This window comes from Pinus tabuliformis, chromosome J (assembly GCF_031772625.1).
Source record: "Pinus tabuliformis cultivar Carrire ecotype Pingquan chromosome J, CPIR1, whole genome shotgun sequence".
Taxonomy (NCBI): domain Eukaryota; kingdom Viridiplantae; phylum Streptophyta; class Pinopsida; order Pinales; family Pinaceae; genus Pinus; species Pinus tabuliformis.
Window position 1 is genome coordinate 415,005,707 of NC_142295.1, and position 27,286 is coordinate 415,032,992.

Below are 27,286 nucleotides of genomic sequence, written 5' to 3' on the forward strand. Positions count from 1 at the left end.
CACCATTGTCTCTACCTTGGACTGCTCAAGCCTGCTCTTCTTGACACTATACAAATTCCCATATGTGCTCCAATTCCTCTCGCAACAAGAGGATGAAGTCACCTAAGAGAGGAACCTCATGGCTAACTGTTGTAGAGGAGGGCTTGTTGCCCCATGAATTGCCCACCAAAAATAGGTCTTCTTAGCCCCCCTGTCTCTAATCATGTCATATCCTGCAAATCGACCAGTGCCAGTGGAAAAATCTGCAAAGAAATTCTCCACCTCATCAAGGGATGCTCTATCCTGAAAAATCCACTTGAATGCATCTTTCCTCCCCTGTGAGATTTCACCATCCATGTGAGGATGGAATTTGCAGGAAGGTCCACCATTCAGTGACTCATGGTCGTAGTATTTTGGGTTCAATGAGTGAGCCAAACAATGTAAAGGTGTGCAATTCTTGTCCCATCTGCTGACAAGAATATCATGTATGGTGGTGAAAATGGCCTATGATGATGTCTCATACTCGAGGAACTCACTCTGTAAAATAATTCTCCTCACAGACTCAATCATGGAATCCCATCCCTCATAAACCTCTCCTAGGATGGGTTGGTATATATCTACAAATTGAAGCAAAGAAATGATAGGTTCCATTATTTGAATAATTAGATCTACCCTCTCCCACCAAGCATCATCTAACACTGTGTCCTTTACTCTTTTAGAGGCTTCTTGGTCTGTCTTTCTCCAAAACGACCAAAACTTTGAAATAATAATGGCCGCAAGAGCGGTCTTGACCTCCCTCAACCTTTTCAACATGATGAATGAAGAGGCAAACCGTGTATCCAAAATCTTCAACAATGATAGATTGGTGTACTCCTTGTAGATAGTGAGGACATTTGTATGATTTTGTACAAATTTGCAGATATGTCGTGCATCCTCAATAATGCTTCCAATCGAAAGCACATCGGAAGTAATAGATTTAAGTGCTAATTTCAATGAATGGACAATGCAAGGTGTCCAAAACACTTGTGGATATTTAGCTTCCACAATCATGCCAGCAGTCTTGCAAACAGGTGCATTATCTATAATGATTTGCACATAAGAATCAACACCTACATCTTCAATAACTTTAATAAACAACTCATACATATATTATGCATCCTTGTATTGTCCAAGTGCATCCACTGATTTCGAGAAAACAGGCCCATTCAAGGAAGACACCATGAAGTTGATGAGTGGGTGTGGTGCTGCATCTGTCCATCCATCAGAAACAATGCTATCCGCAGATGTTGGCCATGCTAATTTATTAGACTCAAGCATTTTGTCTACCTCTTTTTTTTCCTTTGTCAATGTGGTTCTAAGCTTCTCTGACCCAAGAGGCACATACCCTGATGGAACCCCTTGAGTTAGAGCTCGGCACATCTCAATAAATAGAGGTGAGCATGTAACATTAAAGGATATGAAGTTCTGATAGAAAAAAAGGCAATGGTGAGATCAAACTCTCCCCGTTTCTCTTTCTGGAAAATCTTGTCCATTGGACCAAGTGAAATTGCCTTTCTTTTTGCTCCTTGTCCCCCACCAGAACTCTCAAATGGGAATTTGTTGTTGCTTTTCCTTAAGAATGGAAGGGGGTAATCATTCTTGTTTTTTTAGATTTTGTTGCCACATTTTCCATACCAACATTGGCCTCTCTTTCCATTTCTTGCCTCTTTGGTAAAGGCACCTTTGTACAAGTTGCAATTCCACAACTTGGTAAAGCCAACAAATGAGCTTTCACACGGTAATATGTGCTCATGAAATTAGTGTTGTAATAGCTAGATTTCCAAGCAACATTGCCTCCTCCCTTCATCTTGTTGCCTGGCCCTTGCTCTCTTGTGACATATTTCCACAAGGGATATTTGTTATCTTGAGGATGTTGTCTTACCTAAACATTTGAAGCTGACGTTGCAACCCCACTTGCAATAAAGGAAACACTTGCAGAAGACCTTGATGAAATTGAAACGGGAGGGGCATCTCCAATGCGGACATTCTTCCCCTTCCTTGCTTCCCTTGATTGAGCCATGAATGTTGTAAAAAAATAAACAAAAAATGCACAAACTTGTAAAAGAAATGTTGTAATAAAAATGCAAAAAAATAGAGACAAAATGCACTTACCTGTTGCTTGAATCTCCTTGAAAATTCTCCCACACCCTTTGCTCTTTGCTTTACCCACAACCAAGAAGAAAGGTTAATGTGATAATAGAATGGCCAAATCGGCCTTTTAACGTCGCGTGGAAGTGTAATTCTAGGGATTCCTGTCCCAGAATTGGGACACGCCCCGAACACAATCGTGTCTTGATCGGACACGATCGGAAGGACACGAATTTGATCGAATCATGTCTAATTCGCCCAATTCGGGACATGAGAGGCTAAGGGGACGAATCTGGTTTGATAGCTACTCATGTATGAGGCACTCAATAAAAGAATTTGAATATGGGCATCTTCCAAGTTGCTCCTATTGCAATCCTGACTATGAAAAGTGGAGACAAATGCAACATACCGTTGACCCAAATTTGACTAATGGCAAGAATTAATTCGCTTTCTTGGTTAGATTTATTGATTCTACATCCTTTCAACTAGAGTAACAAGGCTTTGAAACTTGTGAAGAAATGTTGAATGCTTTTGAAATTGCTCGGATCTAATGAGTTAAGGTGATAGATGAGCTCATTTTCAAGGATGTGGCCCCGCATCTCATCTTGTTTCCCAGAGAGTCTCCAAAGTGGTCCAAACTTCATTTGGAGTGGTGCATGCTTTTACATGAAACAATAATTCTGGAGAAATTGATAAGCATTAGAGACTGAAGACCTCGACCATGTAGTAGAAATATTTGTATTTCCAACCATGGAATTTGGTTCAATCTTGATTGCCATTGCTATTGTATGCAAGTCTCTACTTCTAAGGTAAAGCAGAATCTTTGGCTTCCATTTGAAATAGTTATATGGCAATTGAATTTTGGGAGGTGGAAACTTCATTCTTTGCGATAGCTACAATCTTGAGGCCCTACAAAAGGATTGATTTTGCTCTTTCTTCCTAGCTCATGTAGGCTTTGATACCATTGAAATTGTAATTGAATTTGAACATAGTGGATAGCTAGAAAACAATGTACAAAACTTGCAAGTAGGAAAGAAGAAATAAAATTGGGAGAGAATAAAATGAATTCTATTCACCAAAAAAAATTGAAAAATATAAATTACATACAATATACTCTACAAAACTGAAACTATTGTGCCATAGTAGTGAATCTAGAAAGATGTGGACATGCAATGAAAAAACACTGACACCTAATCCTAGTTAACACACCATGCAGTCATCAATTGACTCTCTCGTGCAATTGGAGATAAGTAAAACTCATGAATCCACTTGTGGAGTGCCCTCTTGGTGATAATAACCAGGTTGTCATGCATGACTCCATTCTACTAGTCTAACTAAAATACAACCAAGTATATGTAATATCGGCAATAAATTATCACCATGCTTAATGTTGTACTTTAATACTTTTATTACCGTGTAATTTGATGACATTTGGGACTTGGAAGAACTTAGAAAAATGGAGAGAGAGCATTGTTCACAGAAAACACAATTCACTCACCACATATTATTAATGAAGCAATGGTTATATATATATAGATAGATAGATAGATAGATAGGTAGGTAGGTAGATATGAATAGATCACTGACTTCTAGAAGATAAGATTTGAAGAAGGTGGATCTATGACATAGACATGACTCAACTACATATAGGAAAACCACAACTTCTATATTAACACCTTGGAACTCATAATCACAACCTGTCACATAGTTGTAAGATGTATGGAAGCATTAATTCCAAGTCTCTCCCTTAATGTTTACATATCAAACACTAAAATCACAAACTACAATAATAATATTGATCTTTGTCTGGTTAGTCTTCATTAACACTTACACCCACTCTAGAATCTCATAGACAATGCTCTTTCTTCAACCACCATCATCGAGCTACCACTTAACCCATTTAAAATATAATTGCTTCTGACCATCATTGATGTACTTGTAGAATTGGAAATATTGAAATACTCTGCTTGTTGGGGCTTCCATAAGAAAATTTGTCAAGTAATTGAATGGATATACCCCCATCTTTCTAACACTTAGCTTTCGGTTATACGTCAGTTTCTAGGAAGGCAATCTGGAAACTGAATGTATTTAGAAGATAAGCATACAACTTGACCTCTTAAACACACGAACATAAGAACTAATGTTCTTGAAATCGTGACTTCCAACTTATATCAAGAACTATCATCCCTTCTTCATAGACACACAAAAATAACCTGTAACCAGGGCTTCCGACTTATAATAGACTGTAGTCATAATTAAATTAGCATTGTGTTCATGAGGCTTCCAGAACTACCGACTTAATTATGTTACTCTGTTCTATTAATTGGTTCTTCATATTTCACAAACCCAAAAAATAAATATTAAAATATTATACAAGTTGCACACATTCTACTTATAGTTTGTTGAAAGTCTTAGCTTGAAGGCAAATTGATCCTTCAAAGGCATCAAGTAAAACCACGGTATGGCTATCTGCGATATTGAACTAGAGAACCCACAACAAAGGTTGTTCGTTGATTTTGGGTGCCTCTTGTGATTGTCTACAGCACAATCTATAGCATGCCACGACACTCAAATCTCACAATTTGAGAAGATCACCTTCGCTTGATAACTTTTTGCATGTTGTAACTTATACAAAATCATCGACATTATTGAAACCTATGACCACAATTTTATACTCTTTGATTGGGAACAACATAAGCCATAATCTAGACATCATTAGAAAACAACCAGATCTGCAATTCGAACAGGCTTCCTATTGAGCTATATCTAGAACAAACCCCTACTAAAACTTTCAAAGATATTTGGGCGCTCTAGGGTTAGTACCAACATCCATCAACATGTCTTCTATGACGCTAATCATTTTCCATGAAAATACATAATTTTGTTCGATACCTTCATGTTGAAGAGAACACATAAATAAATGAATCACCAGGACATAAAGAAACGCAACTCTAAATGGATTTGCTACAATATTATTGGGCAGTAGATATGCTTTAGACAACCACGGAGGTTCTTTGGATCTATTGATTTTCGTATTTCTTGGGCTCAGTTGTCCATGTACAGAAAGAATTCTTGCACAAATGAAAATCAATGTTGCCTCCAACACTGATCTTTCACTGTAATCCTTTTCGGTCCACCCATACCCACAACGTTTGCACAACTCACAAATCTACGGAACCAAACACACAAGAATACTGAAATCTCACACACTAACAATCCCTCTCCTACACTTAACCTAATCTACAACAGCATTGAAAATTTAAGGCTCTCGCATCTTCCTCGTTCTATCGTGAGGTAGTTAAGCCAGAACCACGGGGACTTCACTGGAGAAGCAATACCATACCATGAGCATTCATATTGGGGGATATATATTGGGGAAAAAATGGCATAATATATTGGGCATATATTAGGGAGTAAAGGGTTTTTATATTGGCACTATAAAAAATGGAGCTCAAAGTTAATGAAAAAGTATTAAGGGGTATACAAAATGTTAATGAAAAATGGATACCTGCCATATCTAGTGAAAGTAGAGTTTTTTAAATTGGGAAGGTGTATTAGGTTTGTATTGGTAGGGGGTTAAATAATGTGATTTTTAGAGGATGTAGTCAAAGTAGGGGTATTGTTTAATATGCCATGAACACAGGGATATATTAGAGATTCATTGAATGAAACTCTCGTGGCCAGAACAGGCCAACTTATAAAAATGGAGAGAACATGATTCACACAAAACACAATTCACACACTACATATTATTGATCAAGCAATGGTTACATTTATATATGAATAGATCACTGACTTTAGAAGATAAGATCAAAATAAAGTGGATCTATGACACGAACAAGACTCAACTACACATAGGAAAACCACAATTTCTAGATTAATACCTAGGAACTCATAATCACAACCCGTTACACAATTGTAAGACACATGAAAGAATTACTTCCAATTGAAAATGGACAAAATGTGTTTCATAAAATTTATTCCTATTGGAACATCTAAAGGCATTGCAATTATTAACTTCCATTTTGAAAATATGCAAACCTGCATAAAATTACAGCCATGCATCTTGTAAGTAACAAGCAAACCGTTCATGAAATCCATGAAGATTGATTCCATGGTCTAAACGGCACAAGCGAATGTCGGTTTAGTACAAGCTCTATGTTAAAAAACTTAGCTGGCTGCAAAGTGAGTACTTCCAAATGTGGTCTTCTACTTGACCTAACATAGGTGATGTAGCATATTTTGAATGCCAAAATGAGTTTCATAAGAGGAATGGTGAATTTCTAAGAGTGTCACTTTGCTTAGTATTTTAAATTGCGAATTAATAAAAACATTACAAATATGTGAAACAAATTCTCCTTCTTGACATGATTTTACTTTTATATAGTGTTAAAAAATTAGTAAATAGTTATTATTTCACTAATGTTGAGATATTATATTGAACTATATACTTACATACATCAGCACTACAATCGTTTTAAATTTTAATATTAAGCTAATACACTCAAACTTCTCTTAATACAGTACTCATCAATCACACTTCGTTTTAACATTAACCTATAAAATACACTCAAAATTCTCTTAATACAATACTCGTAAATCACACTTTTCCCGCTTAAAATCTCTTAACAAGACTATAAATTCTCGTCACTTTTAATTTTTAATAACATGATGGCCTCATTACGGTGGTCACAAGCCTTGAAGATAGATGAAGAAAATGAGGACCACATGGAAAGAAATCTACATGAAACAAGTTAATTAAAAATGGCGGTGATGCTATTGCCAACAGCTCAAAGCTATTCTTGAGGAACTCAGATTACAGATTTTCAAACGTCTCTTGTTTTGAAATAAGTTTGAAGATATGTGTAGATAGGATAAATCAAGAAACGTCACGATGGAGGTCTCTCTGTGATTAAGATTTGCAGTGGGGGGCTGTTTTAATAACATTATAGAGGAAACACAGATAAACCAACTGTGCAGTGTGAGGACCAAGGAGAGCAGAAGGGGACTTCTTTGGAAGGAAGTCTCATCTGAAGAACTTAATTTGGAATCTAAACACACTCGCTAATTCTTTTTTCTTCTCCAGTATCTATGTGTGGAGAAACTCCTCCAGAAATCTCTTCGGCATGTAACTGATAACTTTTAGGTGTTTACAATATCAGTCGTGGAGAAACAATGGTTACACCGCTAAGTATAGGCATTTTGCATGTTGCTAGCAATGAGCATTAAATTGAAGGAAACCCAACTACCATGCACAGAGACAAAATAAATGATGGTATGAACTTGAGTATACACGTTAACTAACATATACAATACATATTTACAAGTAATGTAGGTCAGATACATACAAGGCAACTAAGTTCTTCCAACTTCCAATAAAGTCTGGTATTCTTCCCGTAAATAGATTGTCAGATGCCCATCTACATTCCAAAGCCAAAGAAACGTTATCCAAACATGTTCATCTTAATATGTACTGCAGAACAATTTTGCAATGTACGGAATTCATTTGGTGTTCCGTATACGGAAAAAGAAAGGAAAGAACTCACTGACAATGTCAACAATAAAAGCAACAAAAACTCACAGAGTTTCCAAATTTTGTAGTTTTCTGAAAGTGGATGGAATTTCTCCACTTAGTCCTGCACTGCCAATGTGCCTGTTCGGTAGACATCGAGAACAAATGTTCGACTTAGCAATTTCTGGAATCATTTCTAAGTTCATCCTAATGAGAACACAAGGCTTAATTTGGACAAATTTTGCTTCCGGCCGCTTAAAAACAACTTGTGGAAAATAGGAATTTGTTGGCAAATCGCTAATTATATATGAAACAAACGTAGGCCATTGAAGCCATAATCGCGGTTTACCAGGGATTGTAAATATATCTTCGGTGCCACAATGACGTAATGGAGTGATATGGTATTTTTTAAACAATTTACAGACGCTACTTTACAGTCATAAAGTTTCATTACCTATGTGATCTAGTTCTCCTTCCTTTGCAATGAGTCAACCATATCCTATATTAATTGGCACATTTGCAATTAAATTTGACCAACATATATAGGGGTCAACCTCAAATAAATTTCTTATATGGAATGCTTCATTACTTCTCAAAAATTTAAAATTGCAACCACCCAGTACATGCTTGATTTATGTTTAAATACTATGTATTTAAAACAACCAACACAATAAATCGCGAATTTCTTTTCCGACTATTTTTAAAAGAAAGAACACAATAGATGGGAAGCTAAGACACCAATGTCCCAAGAACCAGAGGAGATGAAAGAGATGCAAGATAAAAAAAATTGGAAGACCGTAGAGAAAAAAAGAAAGTTACAGTACCAATCTCACCAAAAAAGACAAGGAGTCAGATAATTAAAAACTAAGAAAATTATAGGTCATCCGTAGACGTTAACCACCACCATCATCATCATTAGTGTTGCATTCCATGCAAAAAGTTATAAAACTCGTATTATGTTTTTTCCAAATATCTTCAACCTAAAACCCAAAATAGGCGTGGAAAAAAAAAAGAGTCCAAAAGACAGCATGATTGCTTTATTTATTTTTAAACGATATGTATATAGATAATGTAAATTCATCTTTAAATTTTAAAAATGGTTTTGTTTTCAAAAAGGATATATTCTTTGGACTAACTAAAAATAAATAAATAAATATTGCTTAAAATAAATAAATAAATAAATAAACCCAAGAAGGCATGATTGTTTTATTTATTTTTAAATGATAGAAAAAAAAAAAAAAAAAAATTATTTTAACATCTATAATGCTAAAGATCGTTTATGGGATAGATTGCTTCTTTATCTCTTTTTTCAGCTTTTTCTATGAAGTTTCAAAATAAATGCTCCCAATTTTTCGACAAATCTCTCGCTAAATAGATTACCTCAAGAGATAGCTGCCAACATATCTGTGTAACTTTCCATGTTGCCTTTGATATGTATATAGATAAGGTAAATTCATCTTTAAATTTTAAAAATGGTTTTGTTTTTAAAAAGGTCAAAGTATAAGATATATTCCTTGGACTAAGGAGAAGAATGCGTGAAAAAAATTAAATAAATAGAGTTATAATAATGAATAATAATAAAATATAAATTATTAAATAATGGTTTTTTAATTTAAAAAAATTACAATTCAGCAAAACCCTGGTGGGATGAGATTGAGATCCACCATAAGAATAAGATGCACACTTTCCAATTAAAATGAAAAGAATTCAAGAAAAAGAATAAACACTAGAACAAGGAGTTCAATGATATAATGGAAAATAAATAGGAACTGGAAGAAAAAGTACATCAAATCATCTTCAATGGTAGATCGGATGTTCTTATTCAAGAGGAAGGTCAATTGATCAATAGACTTGAAGAACGCGCAAAACAGGAGGAAACACTCTCACACTAGAAATCTCGAGTTCAATCGCTGAGAGAAGCATAACAGAATACAAAAAAATTCACAAATCCATGATTAAGCATAGGCAACATAATATTTTTTCCATTAAATCCAAAGATGGGCATTGTCTACTGCAGCATGAGGATATGGAGAAAGAACCTATGGATTACTATCAAGATCACCTTACAGAGTCAGTGCAGGACTTAAGTGAAGCTATTAGGCACATTACCAATCATATTCCACGTCTTCATTAGGGGAATTTTGAGGTCTAGAATAGGTCTCATAAGAAAAATATACAACCAAAATAAACTTTATAAGAACCAATAGGATTCAAGATGATGATGTTAACCATGGGGGACGATTCACCATTTTTGGAGTAAAAAAGTAAAAAGATTAAAAAATAATAAAACTATTTTTTCAACTCATATTTTCAACTTATCTCCTTAAGGTTTTACTCAAATTTTGAGCGAAAATACTCGTTTGATGCAAAATTTAATTCCTCATCCTAGGAATATATATGTTGCATACTACTGATGGATCATGCTACACAAAAAATGAAAATACATGAAAAACGGGATTGCAATCATGTTTTTCATGTATTTCTTATTTTTCATGTAGAAAGATCGAAAGTATGCAACATGGGTACTCCTTGGACGAGGAATCAAATTCTGAATCCAATGAGTGTTCTCATTTCAAATTTGAGTAAACCCATAAGGAGATAAGTTGAAAATATGAGTTGAAAAAATAGTTTTTTCTTTTTTCCCTCTAAAATTTGATGATGTAATGTAATCTTATTTTATTATTCCACTATTATTTTATAATTTCCTTAGAAGGCCCATTTTAGACCTCAAAATTTCCCTAATGATTAATCAAGATCAGAACAAATCTCTTATGTGGGAGATATCATATTCTAATGTTGAAGAGGTGGTCATGGCAATGCCGAGAAACAAAACTCCAGGCCTTGACAAATCTACGACTGGAATTTTATAGGAGCCAAGTTTCATGCTCTAGTTGAAGAATCTCGATGCACTCAAAAGGTATGGTCAAACATTAAGAACACTAATGAGGTAATCCCAATTCAATCTATCACAGGCTTTTGATAAGTCAAGTTTGATCATCATTCCAGGAGCTTTAAACTTCCTCAGAGAGTGGATAATCTGAAGAGCTATTGGAAGAAACCCACTGGGACCTTTAGATTTGCTAGATTTTGGATTTTCCGCACAATGGATTGCCTTGATTCATTCTACTTTGTCTTGCTTAATGGTTCACCTTCTATGACCTTCAATCCCTCCCGTGGCCTGCGCCAAGGAGACTCCATATCTCCATTTCTTTTCATCAAGGTTGTAGAAGGACTTGGCCGACCCCTGAAAGTCGCCTCCACACATGGCACACTTCAAGGGCTTCAGCAATGTGGGGAGGATTTGCCAATCAACTATCAACAATTTGTAGATGACATATTCTTGTTTTACAAAGTCTCTCTGAGTGAAGTCAAGAAATCAAAATCCATTGAGTGAAGTCAAGAAATCAAAATCCATCCTAGAGAAAGTTATGGAAACTTCAGGCACCTTGATTATTAAGGAAAAATATAACATATTCTTCTTTAATTCACATTCGAATGTCCAATCTTTCCTAACCACGACTCTTGGTTTCCAAGTGGGGCGCCTATCGATAAAATATTTAGGGGTTCCCATGATGATGTCATCTCTCAGAATGTCTTGCTGGCAAGAAATTATTCAGAAGCTCTCATCTAAATTGGAGGGTTGTTCTTTCAGAGCTTTAAACATGTTTGGTTGTCTTGTTCTATTGAAATATGTTTTACAAGCCATACCCACATATCAATTGTCGGTACTTGCGGCTCCTACACTATCTTGTAATTCTGTCTCAGCTTTCTTCAAAAATTTCTTATGGAAAGGGACTCAGTTTTTGTAATGTTCCTAATAGGAAATTAACAATGAATAACCAAAGACATGCAATAAATATAACACAGAAAAACTTCAGTAAACATCCATAAGACAAAAAATGCTCCTCAACACCAAAATGGGCAATTTTTATTAATATTCAGTTGTTGGAGTACAATAGGAAATAGAAAGAGTGCACCTGGGCTTGCACAAGGCAAGCTACAAGCCTCAAGTGATCAATATGTCAATGCCCAACTGCTGTAGAAATTCGTCCTCCAGAATTTCGCGTTGGCCCAGTGTTTCAACATTACTAGCTGTCTTGGGACCCTGATCCAACCCCTCAAATCTACCCAGAAAATTCTATAAAACTAGGACTCGAGTCCTTGCCAAAAACCTAGAAAAACCCTGAAAGGGTTTGCTCTGGTTTTGACCCTAGAAATTTGGCCTCAATTAGCTTGGCCCTATGTTTCTGCACTGTTGGTTGACTTCAGACCCTAATTTACCTCCTCAAAGGTGCGCAGAAAATTATGTAAAATTAGGAGTGGACTCCTTGCCAAAAACCCAGAAAGGGTTTTGCCTTGTTTTGACCCTCCAAATTCGGCCTCCCATAGCTTGGCCCTCCTCCAAAACCAGAAATCTACACCTGTAGCTGAGTTTGTTGTTTCTTGCTCCCAAAATGCTAGAAATCCCCTCCAAATAAGCCTCCAACCAAAATCCCAGCAACCCAACTCCTCAATCCTCCGGCCAAGACTCCCTCCGGACAACCCACACCAATGATTGTGCAATCCAGTAGGGGATGATGCAGTCCTTTGAGCACAAAAATCGTTCTGAGTGTTATGCTCCCTCTCTTGCTGAAGATTCACTCCTCTAGGCTGGAAATTGGTCAAGAAATACTCCGACAAAACTTCACACCCAATTCCCAACACCCTTAATCCTCCAAGACTGTGTGGCTTTCTCTATTGCATCCTTGTTGAACCAAGAAAACGTGGTTCCCTATAGGATATGTCTCTCTCTGTCTGCAAATGAAAAGGAAGAGCTTCCTAGGGTGGAACTCGAGGTCCACCGAAGAAAGGGTGAGATTCACTCATTGGGAAGCTCTTGTGCTAAGCATCACGTTGTAGCCTAGCTGAACAACCAACACAACAATGAGTTTTCAAATTGTCAAAAGGCTCATAAAATGAGAGCCTCACCTCCAATTTATAGCTAGCCATCCCTCATGCTCCTTGCGGGCTCCACCCATGAAATTCCTTCTCTCACCCAATTCGAATTCCTCCAAGGGGTGTGTATTCCCTTAAGCGGCCCCCACTCTCCACTTCCCATCGAACTTCTTGGCTTTTCTAATGTTTGGGGGTTGCACCTTCATAAATTTTCTTTTTTTCACCCACCTTTCCTAAGTTTATATGCCAAATATTTTATTAACTACCAAAAATTGCAAAATTGAGAATTCCTTGAGCAAAATTATTAATTGAAGACATGACAGTCCTCCCCACCAAAAATTGCTTGTCCTCAAGTAATGTTTGAACAAGCACCCCTCTATCAGCTTACCCAAATGGCTACTACAAACGATACCGAGGTCCCAAATGTGCCACTGAGTCATCCCTGTCCCCAACACTATCATGTCATGAAGGAGTCCCTCGATACTAGGACCCCAAGCCGTCCTGGTCAACGTGAAGCACTCATTTCTCCACTCACTGTCCAACCTGGTATAGGCACCTGAAGCCCTCTGCATACCATTAATAAAGAAAGCAACACGATCATATAAAGCCACGCCTTTCTCCCTGTGCAACTTCTCTACTGAGTAATCTATCTCATGTACTCGAAGGGTAGGCACCCAAAGATACAATCCAACCCCCGTGGAGATAAATCCTTGCCCAAACGAGCTTCCCCTAAACTCCCCCTGTTGGTCATCCCTCCATGTCGGTGAAGTCCCCCATGCTAATAAAGAATCACTAAAATCCAATGGAAGGTCAGAATGATCTCCCCCTGTCAAACCCAACTCACTCCCACAGGTAGTTGAACTGTCAAGTACTGTGATGCCAGGGTCCCAGGCTAATCTCAAAAGGATACCACCATGTCGACACTGCGCCACTCTGACCATGGTCAACTGCCCATAGTACTCATATTATATCCTCCCCTCTTGGAACCTGATGGCATAGAATCTGTGGGGGCCAAGCACATCCCACTGGTCATAAGACCACCCATGTGAAGTGTTATCCCATCTTGGGAAGTCCCTAAGAGGTATCATGCCTGTTGCCAAAGTGAGTCCCAACAAAATACCTGGATGTCCTTCCCTAATGGGAACCCTCTCTCCTAAGTCTGTGACCCAACTGCTCTGCCTTGTAGCTCCATGGCCTCATACTAATCTTGAAGTGATGTCAATGTGTAGAAATTACGCCACTCTGGGCATGACTACGACCCCCTTGTGCTCCCACAGATCCATTCACTCCCGTAATCCTCTGTCGCAACCCCATTAATCCAAGGCCCTTGACAGAGGTAAACATTTTGTAAAATGGTCCATTCCAGTGAGGAGACAATGTAAAAACCTCTATGTCAGGAACCTAGTACTAAATGCAAAGCTGAGGAGCATGAAAAAGAGTTTGGACAAGGCATGGGGATTGGTTAAGAAGTATAAGGAGGCAGCCAAAGCACCTTCACCTGGAAGAGTGAAAAAGCTGAAGTTTAAGGATATGACTGAAATAAAACCTACCCTGCCACTACCCACTGAGCAAATTGACCTCACACCTCAAGCTTCAAAGACCAAAGCTTCCACTAGCAAGACCTCTAGCAAAAGGAAGAGGAGGTAAAGGGTCCTTGACTGAAGCCTAGAATTTTTGTTTCAAAATTCAAGTTGCAGATGTTGTTTGGTCGGTGTAATGATGTGGTTCTGATGTTTGGAGTGGCTTATACTAGCATGATGGTGTTTTGTAAAGACTGGAAGGCATTTAAAAGATAGTTTTGAAAAATGCGCTACGCAGCTGCTACACAGTCGCTACGCAGACCCTGTCTATACACTTGCACGCATATTGGGAGGAAGCCACTTGTCAAGGTTTGAAGCTATGAACATGGAGTAGATGTGACAACCAACTCAGATCTTCAATAGCTAGCAACCTGTCAATTTTGAAAGGAAAAAGCCCTCACATAATCATTGCCCAGTCGCTACTCAGTCAGCGTTCAGTTGTCCCTACTTTTACTATTTGATTAGGTTCATGAAGATATGGTCTTCGAAGATAAACTTGTTTTACTTAGACATTTAGTTTTTTATATTTAGATGAAGTCATCATGCTTTATGTTTTTTGTTTTTGATCAAAAGAGGAAAAGGACTTGGAACAACAAAAAGCTTTCTTCTTTTTAAGTTTTGTTTCGATCGAATGTTGGATCAAACATGCAGTGAATCTAGACATTTATCATATTTTGTTTATGGTCTATTTAAACTGGTTAATACATATCAAAGAGGTTGTTGTTGGTTTCAATATTGGTGGGAGCTATTGTAGTATTATGTTGTGAGCTGTATTAATGAGTATGCTTTGATTTTGAAGAGGTTCCAGTTATATTGCAGAGATTATTGTGGTATGAAAGTTTCGAAATCGTTATCCTTTAGTTTAAGTGTAATCTCCTTTACGTTGTCTTCTTAATCTGCTTTAAAGGTGTATGGAATAGCTATGCTTGAATTCATTTAACATTCTCTTGTCTAGCTGCTCCGAAATATTTCAGTTGCAAATGGAATGTTTATACCTTTGAATGCTTTGTCTTTTTCATCTTCATATTCATTCATCCAAGCTGCAGTAATGAAATTCCATTTGTTCTGCGATTGTAGATGAGTGCCTTGATGTTCTTATTCTGCTAAACTACAAATTGTCTTCTTATTTCGAAACTGTACTAGTCAAGCCTCTATATATAAAACTAGTTGGCAAATGCATAGGCACGATGGACCAGGGACGTCATGATCACACACATTAGTTTTCTTAGAATCCTCTACCACCCCCAAATCAAAAAAATTAAACAATTCCAGATTTGGTCTCCACTGAAGTTTGTTTTTCAAAGTCTTTATCTCTGAGTTCACTTAGTGAGAGAGCCCCTCAGGTTGAAGAAGACAAGTCTATCAACCAAAAGAGGTATGTGGTTACCTCTATGATCATTTTCCCTTCATCGTAAAAGGAAATCATGGAGTGCTAACATATTGGCGTTGTTTTCGGGGATCGAAAGGCCTAATTTTCCGGAGGAATTGTTTATTTTCAGAATTACACCATACGCTGAAATTTTCATAGTTGTTTTGATTGTTAGTGAAATTAGCTGCATGCAAATTTAGATGAGAAGATTTGGCTTCTAGGAGGTATACCAGGCAGAGTCTTGATCCAAATCCCCCTGTGGTTGTTTGTGATCCTAAAAAATTACTTAGGAAGGAGAGGATTGTGGTTGAAAGTCAAGAAAGTAATATACCTCTTATAAGATCTGTCTCTTTACCAGAAATTGCTTCTAAAATTCCTCTATCCAAAACCAGATCTTGCTCCTTATATTCGAGATTCTAGTGGACTCATTTGTTGATTATATCACACCTCCAGAAAGGGAGTTCAATCGGAATATTCTTCAATAGTGTGGTAAACTGAAAAGTTTGGTTAATAAAGTTCAAAATTGTTGAAAATATAGTTTTATCCCAAAAAGCAGTCCGTTTATAAGTCAGTTCGAGTTCTAGTTCTGTCTTCTCATCTTTTTTGGTTCTTTTATCATCTATTTCAACTTCTACCCATCGAGTTTTTCCATCACCCGCAGTCTCTGTCACACCATATGCTAGTCACCCAACTACTCAAGTAGTAGTTATGGCAACGAGATATGCTCCTCTGGTTTTACCCGCTCAACTTCATGATTTGCCTCTTAATTATGGTCAAAGGCTTCCCCAATATGATGGTACAGGTGAAGTTACTACTAAGCAGCATGTTGATAAGGTCAGTGATTTTGTAGATTTGGAGGAAGTAGACCATGATGATGTTAAAGTTAGATTGTTTGCTCAAATCTTTTCTGGTGATGTCAAGAAGTGGTTCAAGAGTTGTTGCTCGGAAGATTTTTCTAGTTATCAAGAGTTGGAAGATGCTTTCCTTGCAAGGTGGGGTGAGAAGAAGAATCCCTTGCAAATTTTGGCTAAGTATAATAATCTAAAAAGACATCCTGGAGAAACTATCCAAGGCTTTTTAGTAAGCTTCAACAAAGTGTACAATTCTATCCCTGCAGAGATAAAGTTCCCTCCCGGGTTGGCTTTACTCCATTATCCTAATGATTTCGACCATGAGATGGCCTACCAGCTTAGGGAGAGGAATCCAACAACACTGGAGGACATGCAAAACAATGCAGTTAGTGTGGAGGCTAATATGTTGGCAAAGAAATCCAAAATGAAAGCAACAAAAGAGTGATAATAAAAGAGGAGACCATTACTTTTGTTGATGCTAAGTTTCATACATTGGTCAAAAGCATGGAGAAGATGATGGAGAAAATCTCTCTAGCTGACCGGGAAGCAGATAAAGAACATTAGATTGGTACACAAATTACAAACCAAAATTTTCGAAGGAAGCCACAATTACCAAACAAACCAAGAGACCAGAAGGGTCTAGAGCAATGACAGCAGCAAGACCACCATTTCAGCAGAATTACACTCAAGATCAAGATGAGGAGGATGAGCAATTTCCAGAAGATCAAATTTTGTTTTTGGTGATGGGCAACAAGATGTGTATTTGACTAAAGAAGATGAAGAGCAGGGGTTGCTTGAAAATTTTTAGGCAGAGGATGAAGAATTGTTGTTTTCTCAGTCTCAAAGTGATGTGTTAATAACTGAATCCGAGGAGTATAGGAAGGGATATCAAAATGCCATCATGCAAGTGCAGCGAAAATATAATTTAATGAATAGAACTGTGGGCAGCAATGCAGCGAAAAATGAAATACCAATCAACAATGCAACAAAGAAAGAAATGGAAACTAGTAATGTAAAGAAGGATGTCCCTAGTACAAGTATTCCAAAGAAGGGTGTTCCTACTACAAGTGCCGAAAGGAAGGAGCCACTTAGCACATCTTACAAAGGAAAGAAGATACATCCAAAGATGTTGTAGAAAAGAAGGAAGTTGCCCATAAAGAGGTTGAAAAGGTATCAAATCCCTTTAATCTTTAAGTTGAAATTGCTAAATTAATGATCTCCATTCCTCTTGGTGAATTGGCAAAGAACAATCAATATAAGTCTCAAATTTTAAAGGCACTTAGAGTAGACAAATCCTCTGATACAGACAATATAGTAGATGATCATCCAGGTATTATTTTTGGACCAAAGATTGATGACAAAGGGCAAGATGGGGATGTTCCTCCTTTTTATGTTAGTTTGAATGTGCACGAGCAAACATTGCATAATGCAATGCTAGATTTTAGAGCCTCACACAATCTAATGCTGAAAGTGATTATGGAGAGATTAGGCCTAGATATTACAAGGCCATACAAAGACCTCTATTCATTCGATTCCAGTAAGGTGAATTGTCTGGGATTAAGTAAAGATTTGGCAGTGTCTTTAACTCAAATTCCTTCAAAATGTATGGTTATGGATATTGTGGTGGCAGATATACCTCCCAGGAATGGTATGCTTTTGTCTAGATCCTGGATGGTGAAATTGCATGGAGCATTGCAAATGGACATGTCCTAGATCACAGCTTTAGTTTTCGGAGGGCATTCAAGGAGGTTATACAGGGAACCGCTCATGCAATACATGATCAGTAGTAAAGATAAACCCATGAATCATCCATTGTATGATGTTCATTCTGATCTGGACTAATTTGTGTTGTTCAATTTGGGTTGTCCCAATGATGAAGAGACTGCTTCAAATGTGGAAGAGGAATGGGATAGCGCTCAAAATTTAGAAATTTTGAGTGAATATTTTGAACAAGGCAGCAGGATAAAATCAGTTGTTCCAGACATTTCAAAAGAAGAAAACAACAAGCAAAACTATGAATAAAACGGTGATGGAATGGATGGATGGGACAACAAAAAAGGTGAGGAACAGAGGAGCCAAAGTGTCCATGAGAAATCTAAGAGTTTGACGGCTGAAACAAGTAATAAAGAGCAGAAAAAACAGCGTGTTTGGACCATGCATTTCGATGGGGCAGCAAGCAAAGAAGGTGTTGGTGCGGGGATATGGATAATCAACCCAGAAGTTGGTAAGTCAAAGCTATGCTCATACAAGTTAGTTTTTGACTGTACTAATAATGTAGTGGAATATGAAGCTCTTATTTTGGGTCTGCGAAATTTGAAGGAATCCGGAGCTAGAAGAATAGTTGTTTATGGTAATTCTGCGCTGGTTGTTAGACAAGTCAAAGGTGAATATCAAACAAGACATCCCCAGATGCGTGCTTATCGTAATGTTGTCTTAGATTATTTGCAGAATTTTGTTGAGTACAGTTTTTCAATTGTCCCAAGAAAGGATAATGTTGTTGCAGATGCATTGGCCACTTAGGCCTTTGATTTTGAAATTCCCAGTAGTGTTAAAGGGTAATACAATGTAGAAGTCAAACATAGGTTTGTTGTCCCAATAACATGAAGCACTGGCAAGTCTTCGAAAATGGAAAACAGTTGGACAAATTTTGCTAATGAAGGAAGAATTTTCCAAAATGAAATTGGAAAAGGATGGCAGATGGGAAGATGTAGATAAAGAGAGTTTTATTAATCAGCTGAAAGAAGAGTTAGATAAGCAAGGTACTAAGTTAAAAATATTGCAGCTCAAAGACAATGTCCTTCCAAGAGGGCTTGTACTTTTGGAGGAACTATTTGACTAGAATGATGTGGCCAAAAGGCCAAAACTAGCACCTTTAGGAGGATTTGAAGAATGCAATATAGGTACAACAAAACACCCAAAAATGATAAAACTGTCCAAGACCTTGAGCCTGAAATTGAAGAAAAAATACTTAGAATTGTTGACTGAATTTTCTGATGTATTTGCCTGGGGGTATGAAGACTTGAAGGTTTATAATAAAGACATTATCCAGCATACAATACAATCAAAGCAGATGAGAAACCATTCAAGCAAAATATGCGAAGGACAGATCCGGTGTTGTTGTCCCTGATCGAGAAAGAGGTAAGGAAGTTGTTTGATGTTGGCATAATAGTACCTCTTATATTTTCCGATTGGTTATCTAACTTGGCACCAGTCAGAAAGAAGACAGGAGAGATCAGATTATGTGTAGATTTCATTAAATTGAATAGGGTGTCTCTCAAGGACAACTATCTGCTGCCAAAAATGGACCATACACTTCAAAAAGTAGTTGGTGAAAAAAGAATGTCATTGAAGAATGGTTTTTCTGGCTATAACCAGATCTTGGTTCACCCAGAAGACCAAGATAAGACTGCCTTCACCACACCGTGGGGGACTTTCAAATATGCCAAGATGTTGTTTGGTCTGATGAATGCAGGGGCAACATTTCAACGAGCTATGGATATAGCTTTTGCAAAGGAAAAAGATAAGTTTCTTGTCATATACCTTGATGATATTATTGTTTATTCACAATCTGATGATGATCATTTACAACACTTAAGAGCAGTCTTTGAGAAGTGTAGGAAATATGGCATATCCTTAAATCCCAAGAAATCATTGTTTGGGCTGGAGGAAGGCAAGCTTTTGGGACATATTATTTCAAAAAATGGTATCAAAATAGACCCTAACCGAGTTGCAGCCATTCAACAAATGGACATTCCTAGGAGTAAAAAGGAGATCCAGTCCTTTTTGTGAAAAAATAATTTCTTGAGGAGGTTCATTCCGAATCTAGCCGATACTTTGAGAAAAACCACAGACATGTTAAAGCGGGATAGCGAGGTGAAACGGGGTGAAGCCAACAAGAAATCTTTTAGTGAAGTTAAGGTAGCATTGTCTCGTGCTCCCACATTGGCTAGCCTGGATTATACATGAGAATTCATAGTTTTTTCTTTTACTTCTGAGCACAATATTGTTGTTGTCCTATTGCAGAAAAATCAGCAGGGAGTAGAACAACCCATTTCATTCTTCAGCAAAGTGCTTATAGATGTTGCACTCAAATATGACATATTGGAGAAACAAGCTTTTTCTCTTGTTAAAACTTTACAGGATTTCCGAGTATATATTTTGCATTCTCATGTTGTAGCTTATGTGCATAGTGCTAGAGTAAAAAGCATTTTGACTCAGAGTGATCCGGATGGAAGAAGGGGCAAGTGGATCGCTTCTATACTTGAATATGAAATCGAGATCAAGCCAACAAAATTGGTTAAAGAAAGAAGCTTGGCTTGAATGAGGGCTGAATCCAATCTACAATCACTCCAAATCAATTTCTTAGTTGTCCTAGCGGAAGAGGATCTCTCAAGTACTATCCAGCAAGTTCCGGAAAGGTTTTCTGCCTCACCTTGGTATGTTGATATTTTATATGGGTTGCAACACTTACAGGCACCTCAGATTGGCCTAAAACTAAAGCTCACTTTCTAAAGTTGAAGGCAGTAAAATTCTGCATTATTGATCAGTTCTTATACTGGAAGGATCCAGGCAAAATGTTGCTCAATTTTCTGTTAGAACATGAGGCTCAAGCAACAATGGAGCAGTTTCAAAAATGAGACTGTGGCAGGCACTTGTATTGGAAAACCACAGCGAACAAGATTCTAAGAGTTGGCCTTTATTGACCTAGTTTGTTTGCGGATGTTTATAAAAAGGTGGCCAACTTTCGGGAATGCCAGATGTTTGAAGGAAGAAAGAAGTTGCTCTCGCTGCCCCTAAAGCCTATAGCAGTTGAGTCACCATTTTAGCAATGGGGACTCGATTTTATTGGTGAAATTCATCCCACTTCTTCTGGATAGCACAAGTGGATATTGACAACAACCGACTATTTTACCAAGTGGATTGAGGCAGTCCCAACCAGACAAGCTACAGACACGGTAATCATCCAGTTTTTAGAAGGTAACATTTTGTCTCGTTTTGGTTGTCCACAAAAGATTATCACAGATAATGTTGCTTTCAGATCTAAAAAGATGATAGAGTTCTGTCACAAATACAACATTATTCTAGGACACTCTACAGCCTATTACCCTCAGGGTAATGGCTTGGTAGAATCCTCGAATAAAAGTTTGGTAAATATTATCAAGAAAATGTTGCAGGAAGATAAGAAGAGTTGGCACAAAAAGTCGGTACATGCACTGTGGGCAGACATTGTGAGTACTAAGAAGTGATAGGCATGTCTCCATTTCAATTGGTCTATGGAACAGATGCACTCTTTCCTTCCTCATTGGGAGTCCCACTTATGAAGTTGTTGCAGGAGGCTGAGGTAAAGTCAAGTGATATGCAATGAAGGATTGGCCAAATGATTCAACTTCAGCAGTTGAGAGAAGAGGTGTTTAAAAATTCAAAGCTGATACAAGACAGAATAAAAATAATTTATGATAGAAGAACAAAGGCAACTGATTTTCAAATTGGAGATTTGGTAATAAAGTGGGATACCCGAAATGAAGACAAGGGCAAACATGGAAAGTTCAAAAATCTGTGGAAGGGACCTTTTAAGATTGTTGCATTCAGGGGAAAGAATGCTTATCTGCTTGAGGATTTATCTGATCAACTAGTTGGAGCAGGGCCTGTAAATGGCAGGTTGCTGAAGTATTTTCTCACATAATGTCACAATGGTAATATCATGTCATTGTCTATACCATTTTACTTTTGAATAATTCAAGTGTGTGTAGTAGGAGTTGGGGTTTGAAGCCTGAGGTGAAGGCCATGAGATCCTGGATTTCTACTGCCATAAATAAATCAGTTTGTTAGATAAGAGTCTGTTAGTTATGTTGTTTTTTCAGTCAGTTCGGTCACTAAATTTTTCAAATTTGTTAGTCTTTCTTTTAGTTTTGCTCATTGTTTCCGTTGCCCAATGGATAGGCTTCTGGTCTGCGGTGTCGTTCTTGGCACCTCACAGGGAGGCTGCCATCCCCAATGGAGCCAATGTTAGAGTCGGTTAGTTTATTACTAATTGAAGGTATTCGAAAATTCATAGTTTTGTTGTCATACAAAGGGTCAAAACTCACAAATGTTTTCACTGTTATGAGTTTGACTAAGCACTGCCTAGGAAGTCATTATGAAAGTGGTTTTCATTTGGTCATCAAATGCTTAATCATTAATGGGAAGGGGTGTTTGAGTTTTGAGAGTTTTCATTATGATATTTGAGGCAGGTTTTAGGGATTTGTTAGAGTCGTTCAACTGAACAATGTGTTTACAGTCAAAAGGAATGATGTCAAAGCAGCATGGTTATAGATATTATAGTTGTCTCCCTCTTCTTATATCATTTATTCCCCTCATGCTCTATTCCCTATTTGTCCCCATTCTCTATTCGTTCCCTTAGTCCTACATTTTCTATTCCCTTATCCCCTTATTCTTTCAAATTATTCCCTATTCCAAAACATCCATTCCATCCCTTATTCCTACTTAGGCCTAAATCCCCCTTATCCTAATCCTAAGTCCTTTTTAATCCTAGGTCTAAATTCTCCTACCAAAACATCATTTCGTATGATGATTGAAACACACCCAAATACACCATACGTTCATTTGGTTATCATACCCACATCATTATACCAAATCTTATCATGCCCCAAAGTTTAAATATGATGCTTTTCAGGGCGAGCGCTAGTTAAGCGACAAGTTTAATTACGTCTTCATAGATTTTGAATCATTTTCAAATCTCTCCAAAAGGCCGCCATTTTGATTGTTTTTTATCATAAGCGAATGAAATTGGTTCGTCGTGCAGGAGGTCTAAAGAATTGGTCATACATTGAAGGCGGATAGCAGAGAGTTTTAGAAATTGTGTTGCGTCGTCGCAATGCAGGGTGCTACGCAACTGCTACACAAAGTGTCCATGGAGCTACCAAAGCTCGTGCAAATTAGTCTCAACATTGTGGGAGGTAGGAGTCAGTTGCCCTGTTTGTGAATTTGTTGCTCAACAACCCAATTAAGCACAGTAAAGGTCTTGTTGTTCTCTCTTTGAAATTTTTTTCTATGCAAACCCTGATTGTCAACCATATGCATAATAGTTTCTAATTTAAAGCCTTGTCTTGTTAATGAGGAAATATAACCATCACGAAATCCTGGGTGGTTAGGGTAAATTGTAAAGGGAAATAAAGTGTATGCCTTCTCACCTTCGACATTCAAAGCAATCCTTATCATCACTATTTCATACATCTGTTTTGTTAAGTCTGCACTGTCACACTTGTAGAGTCTTTTACTCTCTGATTTGTACACATGACCTTTCATAAAGTTTCAGTCAAGCCTGCTAGGTATTAGGGTTAATGGCTCCCACTACCAGCAGAAAGGGAGGGGACATAGTATGCGTTGAACCCAACACCTTAAACCTCATAAATTCCTCCCCAGCCATTAGAGTTGCTTTCGAGAATGCTGGTTGCATTCCATTCTGTCAGAAAGTCCAGAAGGTGGGTCACAATACCGGATTGGCTAGCCTTTTCGCCCTGAACCTCCATGATAACAAGGTAAAGTTAGGGAATGTGGAGATTATTATTACAGAAAAATTCATTGCAGATGCTACAAGTCTCCCCACAGCAGGTGAAAAATGGTTCAAAGGAGATGAACTTGACATCTGAGCCTTTAAACAGTTTGTCAAGCCTGAGTTCAGTGACAAGTTTGCTACAAATTTTCCTACCATCTCCCTGCAGAACCATTACAGTGAACTGTTGAAAGTTATTTATCGATAATTTACGTGTGAGGGTAGATTCAATAGAGTATATCAGTATCATTTGAGACTCACATGGCACTTCACAGGCAAGAAACCTATGAACCTTCCCTTTTTCTTATTTAAAAGTTTGGAAAGGATGGCAACTAAAGTTCAAATGCAGAAAAATAATCATATGTCCAGAATTTTTCATTTCTCCCTCATAAAAATCTTGTTCAAGTCTGCATTTGATAAAAGGTTCAGATTTACTAGTCTGACTTCTTGTCTAGAATTGGTTTACTACCACAAACAAAATCTTCATCAGTAAAGATTTGTGAGGAGGAAGAAGCTCATGAAATAAAAGAGAAGAAGGTGACTCATTCAGTTGAAGAGGCCAAGATAGTTGAAGAAAAAGATGAGAAACCAAGCAAAAAGTTCAAAGGTAAACTTGGCAAACAGGGTAAGAAGCAGGTTTCGAAAGGCAAAGAGAAAACTTTAGAAACCAAGGTTTAGGTGGCATCATCTCAGACCACCAAGTTTCAGGTCAAGGTAGAAGAGACAATTAAGAATGAAGAGTTCGTGATGAGACCTAGGACTAGGTCAAGCACAAAGAAGAATGTGGAGGGGTCAGACCCTCAAGTAGTTGTTGAAATTTCCAAGGATAGAAAGGAAGAAAAACAAGAAGACAACAAAGAAGAGGAAGTGAAGCAAGATGAACCAATCTAGTTTGAACAAGGAGAAGACACAATGCAATATGAACAAGACACCATACAGTATGAGGAAGAAGACCCTAAGGTGGTCAAGATGAAAGAATCCCTTTCCAAATATCAGATGAAAATAGCATTCCTGAAGAAGAAAAACAAAGACCTGAAAGAAGCAACTCAACCAGCAGATGAAAAGGTAGAGTCACCTCCTAAAACTGTTACTGAGAGGAAAGGTAAACATGTCTCATTTGTTGAACAGGCCAAGGAGATTGCAGTGGAATCCAGTGGACCCTCAACTAGAGCATCCAAGTCAAAACTCAGTTATGTACAACAGATGAAAAAGGTGGCTCAAGCACCTGGAAAGCCACATTTTGATCAATGGAAAGAATATTAGAGATGCCTAGAAGAGCTGGAGGAAAGTCAGGAATAGGTCAAGAGGTTCAGGCAAGTGAATCAGAGTTACAAGAGATCTATGCAACATATTCTTGAGAACTGTGACAAAGAGGTTCATGAGGCATCCAGGGCCCTTGACAAAGGTAAATATTTTGTAAAATGGTCCATTCCAGTGAGGAGACAATGTAAAAACCTCTATGTCAGGAACCTAGTACTGAATGCAAAGCTGAGGAGCATGAAAAAGAGTTTGGACAAGGCATGGGGATTGGTTAAGAAGTATAAGGAGGCAGCCAAAGCACCTTCAACTGGAAGAGTGCAGAAGCTGAAGTCTAAGGCTATGAATGAAATAAAACCTACCCTGCCACTACCCATTGAGAAAATTGACCTCACACCTCAAGCTTCAAAGACCAAAGCTTCCACCGGCAAGACCTCTAGCAAAAGGAAGAGGAGGGAAAGGGTTCTTGGCTAAAGCCTGAAATTTTTGTTTCAAAATTCAAAGTGTAGATGCTGTTTGGTCAGTGTAATGATGGGGTTTTGATGTTTGGAGTGGCTAATACTAGCATCATGGTGTTTTGTAAAGACTGGAAGGCATTTAAAAGACAGTTTTGCAAAATGATCTATGTAGCTACTGCGCAGACCCTGTCTATACACTTGCACACATATTGGGAGGAAGCCACTTGTCAGGGTTTGAAGTTATGAATGTGGAGCAGATGCGGCAGCCAACTCAGATCTTCAGCAACCAACCACGTGCCAATTTTGAAAGGAAAAAGCCCCCACAGAGTCGCTACCCAGTCAGTGTCCAGTTGCCCCTTGTTTTACTATTTGATTTGGTTCATGAAGATATGGTCTTTGAAGATAAACTTGTTTTACTTAGACATTTAGTTTTTTATATTTAGATGAAGTCATCATGCTTTATGTTTTTTGTTTTGATTAAAAGAGGAAAAGGACTTGGAACAACAAAAATCTTTCCTCTTTTTAAGTTTTGTTTCGATCCACTATTGGATTAGTCATGCAACGAATCTAGACATTTATCATATTTTATTTATGGTCTATTTAAACTGGTTAATACATATGGAAGAGGTTGTTGTTGGTTTCAATATTGTTGGGAGCTATTGTAGTATTATGTTGTGATCTGTATTAATGAGTATGCTTTGATGCTGAAGAGATTCCAGTTATATTGCAGAGATTATTGTGGTATGAACGTTTTGAAATCATTATCCTTTAGTTTATTTGTAATCTCCTTTATGTTGTCTTCTTAACTTGCTTTAAAGGCGTATGGAATAGCTATGCTTGAATTAATTTCACATGCTCTTGTCTAGCTGCTTCGAAATATTTTAGTTGCAAGTGGAATGTTTATACCTTTGAATGCTTTGTATTTTTCCTCTTGATATTCATTCATCCAAGTTGCAGTAATGAAATTCCATTTGTTCTGCCATTGTAGATGAGTGTCTTGATGTTCTTATTCTGCTATACTACAAATTGTCTTCTTATTTCGAAAATATACTAGTCAAGCCTTTGTATATAAAACTGGTTGGGAAATGCATAGGCATGATGGATCAGGGAGGTCATGATCACATGCATTAGTCTTCTTAGAATCCTCTACCACCCCCAAATCAAAAAAATTAAACACTTTCCAGATCTGGTCTCTACTGAAGTTTGTTTTTCAAAGTCTTAATCTCTGAGTTTGCTCAGTGAGGGAACCCCCTCATGTTGAAGAAGACCAGTCTATCAACCAAAAGAGGTCTATGGTTACCTCTGTGATCCTTTTCCCTTTAGCCTAAAAGGAAATCATGGAGTGCTAACAAATATGTCTAGACAACTCCGCCTCTCTCAATCCAATGCATAAGTGTAAGATAATAACGTTGTAGACCTTGTCAGCATGCCTCCGAGGTGAACTGTGCTAAAATCCCAACGTGTGCTCTCAGTGTTGTCCCTCGTTAATGTCTAGCCCTAAGGAAAGTTGTGCATCCTTCTCCATCACAGCCTCAACTTGAGCCTCTAACTGCTCCACCGACAACCCATCATATAAAACATCTCACCTGTCACTTGTAGGTGATTGTCGTTCGACAACTCTGTCATAGATTTGGATGCCCCTGTACCTATCAACTCCTCATCAAAT

At 37.7% G+C, this 27,286-nt stretch overlaps 1 protein-coding gene across 7 annotated transcripts in view; it reads right to left on the reverse strand.

The window, feature by feature from the left end:
• LOC149227595 (putative LRR receptor-like serine/threonine-protein kinase At1g56140) overlaps positions 1 to 27,286 on the reverse strand; it is a 174,617-nt gene that overhangs the window by 139,430 nt on the left and 7,901 nt on the right. For all 7 annotated transcript variants that reach the window (XR_016247807.1, XM_089377827.1, XM_089377823.1 and 4 more), the window contains 2 exons: positions 7,688 to 7,759; positions 7,455 to 7,526 (listed from right to left, as the gene is read on the reverse strand). Coding sequence is in view for 6 of the 7 variants with exons in the window: in XM_089377827.1 (XP_089233953.1) it covers positions 7,455 to 7,526; positions 7,688 to 7,759 (144 nt within the window). In the remaining variant the exon portion in view is untranslated. The remainder of the gene's footprint in view (positions 1 to 7,454; positions 7,527 to 7,687; positions 7,760 to 27,286) is intronic.